Raw genomic sequence first — 6,527 nt, 5'->3', positions numbered from 1 at the left:
TAACCGCGCACTTACATATTTAGAAAATATAGATTGAGAACCGGTATTTTTAAATTTTATATACTTAACATTTCTTAGATGTGTCAACTCTTTATTAAGCCAAGGAGGTTTGTTAGAGGTAGACGGATAGTACATCGGAACACAAGAGTTGAAAAATGATTTAATTGCAGTATAAAAAATATCTATGTCATCGGCCATTATGTTGCAAGAATATAGATCGGACTAATTAAAGCCAGATATAAAAAGATTTAGCCTCCGAAAGTTTGCCTTACGAAAACAATGAATTCGTTTGGTTGACTTATCTGGCCTCTCTTTTATTACGGTACCTGTGTCGATTGTCACCTCAAAAGTTGGATGGTATGGATCTTCTGGTTGACTAAGAGGTGCTACTCTAGTCAGAAACACACTTTCAGGACTTGAAACAAAACATAGATCCAATAAACGACCAAGAGAATTTCGAATATAATTAACTTGCGACAACGATATGTCAAGCAAGCCGTCAATAAAGTCATGCTGTGCTATAGGCAGGAGAATATTCGACTGTTCCTCTGTGGACCACATAGTGCCTGGTATATTAAAGTCACCTAGAACAACTAGTTGGTCCCTATCGGACAGTCTGTTTGTAACGGATTGGGTAGCGGACAAATGGTTAATATATTCAGGAAATTCAGAAGACGGTGGAATGTACGAGCACGTAATATAAACATAGCTATCAGAAAATGACAGCTTTACGCATAAGAATTCTAAGTTACGGAACTCGTCAAAAACTACCTCCTCTGACGTGAGGGTAGACCTAACAGCAATTAGGACTCCGCCTCCCCGCCTGGAGGGACGATCATGCCTGTATACTGTGTACATACCTTCGTACTTAAGTATCTCCGGTTTTAACCAAGTCTTTGTAAACACAATAATATGGGATGCAAAGGAAAGGCTATTAGAATACAAATTAGTTAGCTTACTACACAAGCCTCTTACATTTTAATAACAGGTAGTGAGACTAGATTTTAGTTTTTTTAAGATATATAAGTAGAAGTAGTAGAGGAGGATGGGGCAGTGATCTGGCCACTTGTGGGAAGTTTAATTCCCACGGGCCCTTTTTTTCTATTTTTAATCTAAGCTTCAAACTCTTTCACAATCATACTTTCCGGCCAAAAATCACCAGAACATATGGTTGAGAATAGCTCATTTGGGACAGTTATCTTGAAGGATGAGATGTCCCTAGCATAAGAAAAGTTAAATTTTTCCACTTTTATGTTGTCGTCTTTTGTTTTGTCTTGTATATAACACAGTACATCAGATGATGTTGGATCAGGGGAAAGCCGAGAAACAAAAATTTGTTTCTTTAGTGGAATCACCGAGAGGGGTTTTGGCACTGCAGGTTGTATTTCTGAAGTGCCAACTTGTGCCGGTAGTCCGGACTCAATATTCCTTTGTGGTGGTAAACAATTCGGGACGGGTGGAATCACCGGTTGAGAAACCAGTGCGGACAAAACGGAATCTGAGCCATCCCAGGCTGGACTTCCTCCACAACCGATTGATCGGATTGCACCATATCTTTTTTAGCTGCCGATCTAAGCAACATTTGAGGGTTTGCTGCGATCGTCAACTGATCAGCTGTGGAGTCCTGTTGATCACTTGCCGAAGGTTGCGGGGTTGTGAATCAAGCGCAGAAAGAAGATCATCAGCTCGACGAAAACTATCTCTAGCCACGCCAAAACTGCTGATCAGTCCTTTCAAGCCACCTTTAGTTTGGCGCATAAAGCGTTGCATTTCATTCGCAACTCCTAGGCAAGTATCACAACAGTATTTTAGATTAGGGCCTTTAGCTAGGTCATCACTTGTTCGGCCGTTAAAACCAGCGCACTTAGTGTGCATACGGATTACGAAATTGAATTATTAAAGAATTTGTTAAGTTCCACCGCTGGATTTAGCAAAACAAAAATAAATTCGGAGCGCAGAAAAAAAACACGACCGTTCGCTTTGAAGCTAGAAGCTTTTTTTAAATAGTTATTTTAACACTGAGCATTATTGATTGGTAAAATAACAGAATAAATTACAATTATACACCGTGTGTACGCTGCGGAATTTTATTAAAGACTGAAGTTGATGCAAGGAGAAACAAAATCAGTATACATATTTTCTTATAACATATTCGTTAAACTGAGATTATTATAGAGCCTCAGGATAGTTGTATGCTTAAAATATAGAAATACAGTATTCCTATATTCAACACCCCATCTCAATGCATGCCTGCTTACTATTGGAAATGGAGGAGTAAAACGCGAGGCGATTTAGTTAAAGTTTAATACGAGTAATTGTTTTATTTGACATAAGCGTGACAGCGTTGTGAGTCGATCGGAAGTTAACACAAGAAGAAGGAAGTTCTCAGAAAAACAAAAAGAATAGATTCATATCAGTGTTACCAAATTTCAGTATATGGTTGTTGCCAAATTAACAACAGACTTTTATTATAATGGCCGATGCCATAAATATTTTTTATACTGCAATTAAATTATTTTTAAACTCTTGTGTTCCGATGTACTATCCGTCTATCTCCAACAAACCTCCTTGGTTTAATAAAGAGTTGACACATCTAAGAAATGTTAAGTCCAGTTAAGTTCCAGTTCGCACAGGATCCCAAACAGTTTTATAATTTCGTTAACACTAAGCGCAAAACAACCAGTTACCCTTCCTCGCTATTTTTTGAAAATACTACGGTAACATCGGATCAGGCAATAGCCGATCTATTTGCCAAGTTTTTTCAAACCACATGTTCTACGTTACCTCATTCCGAACGGCCTTACTCTTACGCGGTATCAAAGTCGAATTTAATATTCTGTCTCACTTTAAACGAAAGCTCCCTGCTTTATGATCTTCAGAGAGTTAAGCCTGTCTATTCGCCAGGTCCCGACGGAATTCCTGGCTGTGTGCTTAGATTCTGTGCGTAAGCCTTGTGCAAACCTCTACTAAAACTGTTGCAAAATCGGAAGAATTTTCCCGATGAAAATTTGGACTGGCGGCTAGCAAAAATAGACGAAAGTTTCGATTTTAATGCGTTTATTTGCGCGGGCGCAGCTGGCGGCTTCGACTTCAATTCTACCACTGTGTAAGCTTCACGGTTATGCTCACGAAACGACTGATAAAGCTTCTCAGTAGAAGAGTAATCCAGTGAGCACAACTACAATTAAGCTCTCATATTGTTTACATTTCATCTAAGTTTACAAATTACAAATATTTCTTTTTAACATAAATTACTGCTCCGACATTCCGGCCCCGTTAAAGGCCTCCGGCTCTTTCATCTTCTCAACAGGAGCAGTATCCACTGGCAGCAATGCCAGCTTGTGGATGGCGCGCTTGATGACGCCTCCTGACGTCCGAATTTCCGCCACGCGCACTCTACCGTCCTCGCCTGCTGTTGTTGCCACCACGCGGCCTGTTAGCCACCGCTGCGGGGGCACGTTGTCCTCGTGGACGCCCACCAGGCAACCGACCTCCAGATCGCGGCATCCGACGCTCCATTTGTTGCGCTGCTGCAGGCTGGCGATGTAATCCTTGGACCAGCTGTCCCAAAACTGCTGCTTGAGAGCGGACAGCATTCGCCACCGCTTCAAATATGCGCAACTGGCCTTGCTGCACACTCCTCCTGTGCCGGATTCTTGCGGCAGCGTGATCAGAGGCTGCCCGATTAGTAGGTGTCCTGGTGTTAGGGCCTCTCCATCGTTGGGATCGTTGCCCGGCGACGCGATTGGACGCGAATTGAGCAGCGCCTCTACCTCGACCAGGTGGGTGCTCAACTCGTCCGCCGTGAGCTTGGCGTTGCCGACTCATCGCAGCAACCTGGTTTTGGCGGTTTTGACGACTGCTTCCCACAGTCCTCCGAACCTCGGCGGTATGAAACACCACTCTCTGAGCCGCGTATCCGCTCAGCTCGTCCCGACTGCGGTGAAACGCTTCGCTGAGCTCCTTCAGCACGTTGCACGCTCCGACGAAATTCGTGGCGTTGTCGCTGTACACTTTCTCCGGCAGCCCTCTCCTCCCGACGAACCTTTTAAAGACGGATCGTCTTTACGACGGTCGACAACAAGTTCAAGGTGAACAGCCTTTGACGAAAAGCACACAAAAACGGCCACATAAGTTTTGATAGGAGGTCTACCGCGGATCTTTAAGGACATATAAAATGGACAACAAAAATCTACTCCGCAAACTAGGAAGGGGCGCTTCATTCGGACCCTATCGGCTGGCAAATTGCCCATTATCTGGCTCATCAGCACTGGTTTATACCGGAAACAGTGAACGCAGCTACGGACAATTTTCGTACATGCTTCTCGCGCATTGATCAGCCATATCTGTTGCCTCAAAAGTGAAACCATAACCTTGACACCAGCATGGTAATGAGTGCGATGCAGGTTGCGAAGAAATAGCGAAACAAATTCTGACTTTGAGGACAGTAATAGTGGAAACTTGGCATCATACGGAATTGGTGCATTTAGCAATCTCCCCCCAACTCGGATTAAGTTGAAAGTCACACCTTCTAAATCGCTGGTATGTATAAAAGGATTTAAACGTTGTAGATGTGGGCTTAAACATTCAGACTTCTCCAACTTGACGTATTCTGAACTGAACTCCGCCTTTTGAAATATTTGGACCATCCTAAGAAACGACAACTTCAGTTCATTAGCCGAAATGACGACCTCGCGTTTAAGCTTCTTCCTTTGAATGAATCGATTTACGTAGGCCATGATCCGTAAGAGTTTACTAAATGATGAACATCTTCCAACAAGCTCAATAAAGACATTCGGTTGATTTTTTGTGACGGAACATACTGCCACGCTTTTTTTGTTCTCAGAAAACTGTAATTCCGTTGAAACTTCAATCTGATGGGACCGAGGCCAATCGCTTGGATTTCGGAGTAAGAACTCCGGTCCATTTTCCCATAGAGTACACCTCAAACCTTCTAAGTCTGTTCCACGTGAGACTAGATCAGCCGGATTTTCTTCCGTGGGCACATGACGCCAAACTACATTCTCTGTGAGTTCTTGAATTTCAGAGACTCTATTTGCGACAAATGTTGCTAGAGTTGATGGATCCCTCTTTAACCAGTATAATGTGACTTGTGAATCCGACCAGAAGTTAATGCTTTCAAGCTCCAATTTGTTAAGCAAAGGAGATACGTGAGACCATAATTTGGCCAGCAGATGCGCTGCACACAGCTCGAGCCTTGGAATTGACTTTGTTTTTAGTGGGGACACTCTAGACTTTGCGGTTAGAAGTCTTGATATCCTATTTGTCCCAACCACGGTACGAATATAAATGCAACAGCCGTAGGCGTGGCTCGATGCATCAGCAAATCCGTGGATTTGAACAGTGTCATAGCCAGACAGACAGATATATCGAGGAATGGAGATCTTGTCAATTGCTAGTAAATTCTGCTTAAATTCGTTCCAACTGGTATGCAAGTTCATGGGAACCGATTCGTCCCAATCTAATTTCTGTCGCCACAGTTCCTGAAGCAAGATTTTTGCTCGTGTAATCAATGGACATAATAATCCCAAAGGGTCAAACAAACGAGCTGTGACGGACAAAATGTTGCGTTTAGTTGGTGGTAAGGACTGAAACGAATCCTCCAAGCAATAATGAAACGCATCATTTTGAGGGTTCCATCTCATCCCGAGCGTTTTTGACGGATTCAGAAGTGTTGAATATAAGAGATTTTTCTGATCCCTGGTTGTTCATCAAACTTGGGTGATTTGTTGCCCATTTGGCTAGATGAAAACCTCCTAACTCAAAAACCTTCGTCACTTCTTTGCGAATTACCTCCAACTCTTCAATACTGTTCGCTCCGGTGAGCATATCGTCGACATAGAAGTCGCTTGAAATCACCTCTGATGCAACAGGATGTGACTCAGCGTAAATTTTTGATAGCTCAAAGAGGCAGCGGATGGCCAGAAACGGAGCAGAGGCTGTCCCATAAGTGACAGTGTTGAGGCGATAGGTTTGGAGAGCTTGCGTTGATTTTTCCCTCCACACAATAAGTTGGAAATCTCTATCTTCGTTTGCAATGTTAACTTGCCTATACATCTTTGAGATATCCGCCGTCAAGGCATATTTGTGCAAACGAAATCTTGCCAGAATGGCGTAAAGCTCCCTCTGAATAGTTGCACCCACCAATAGAGTCTCATTTAATGAGATCGAGGTTGACGTTTTACTTGAAGCGTCAAAAACAACTCGCAACTTTGTGGTGCTACTTTCAGGTCTCAGGACACATTGATGTGGAATGTAATAGTGTTTCTCTGGAGGAGGTGTTGGAAGCAGTGACATGTGCCCAAGGTTAAGATACTCTCTCATAAACTCCTGATACATGTCATGTAACTCGCGATTATTTGCAAGCTTGCGTTCCAATGCAAGAAATCTGCGCTTTGTCGATTCGAAGGATAAGCCTAAGACACTCGGATCTTTCTTAAATGGCAACTTCACCTCAAAACGACCAGACGAAAGCCTATGTACGGTTTGCTCAAAGTGCTGCTCGC

The 6,527-nt window shown here is 43.0% G+C and overlaps 1 protein-coding gene across 1 annotated transcript; it reads right to left on the bottom strand.

Annotated features, from left to right (window-relative positions):
- Nucleotides 1-3,251: 3,251 nt before the first annotated feature.
- On the bottom strand, nucleotides 3,252-4,739 carry LOC122622192. The gene is made up of 3 exons (XM_043800442.1): nucleotides 4,603-4,739; nucleotides 3,871-4,045; nucleotides 3,252-3,809 (listed from the first exon to the last, which is right to left on the bottom strand). The coding sequence occupies exons 1-3, from the start codon at nucleotides 4,737-4,739 to the stop codon at nucleotides 3,252-3,254; spliced, it is 870 nt and encodes a 289-aa protein (XP_043656377.1).
- Between the last annotated feature and the right edge of the window lie 1,788 nt (nucleotides 4,740-6,527).

This window comes from Drosophila teissieri, chromosome 3R, assembly GCF_016746235.2.
Source record: "Drosophila teissieri strain GT53w chromosome 3R, Prin_Dtei_1.1, whole genome shotgun sequence".
In the NCBI taxonomy this organism is placed as follows: Eukaryota; Metazoa; Arthropoda; class Insecta; order Diptera; family Drosophilidae; genus Drosophila; species Drosophila teissieri.
This window is presented reverse-complemented; position numbering and strand designations above follow the sequence as displayed.

Coding starts and splice junctions, on each gene's coding strand:
- LOC122622192 (XM_043800442.1), bottom strand. CDS start 4,739: ATGGCCTACGTAAATCGATTCATTCAAAGGAAGAAGCTTAAACGCGAG. Junction 4,046..4,602: donor TTCAGTTCAGAATACGTCAA/GTTGGAGAAGTC, acceptor CGTCTTTAAAAG/GTTCGTCGGGAGGAGAGGGC. Junction 3,810..3,870: donor CCGCCGAGGTTCGGAGGACT/GTGGGAAGCAGT, acceptor GGCAACGCCAAG/CTCACGGCGGACGAGTTGAG.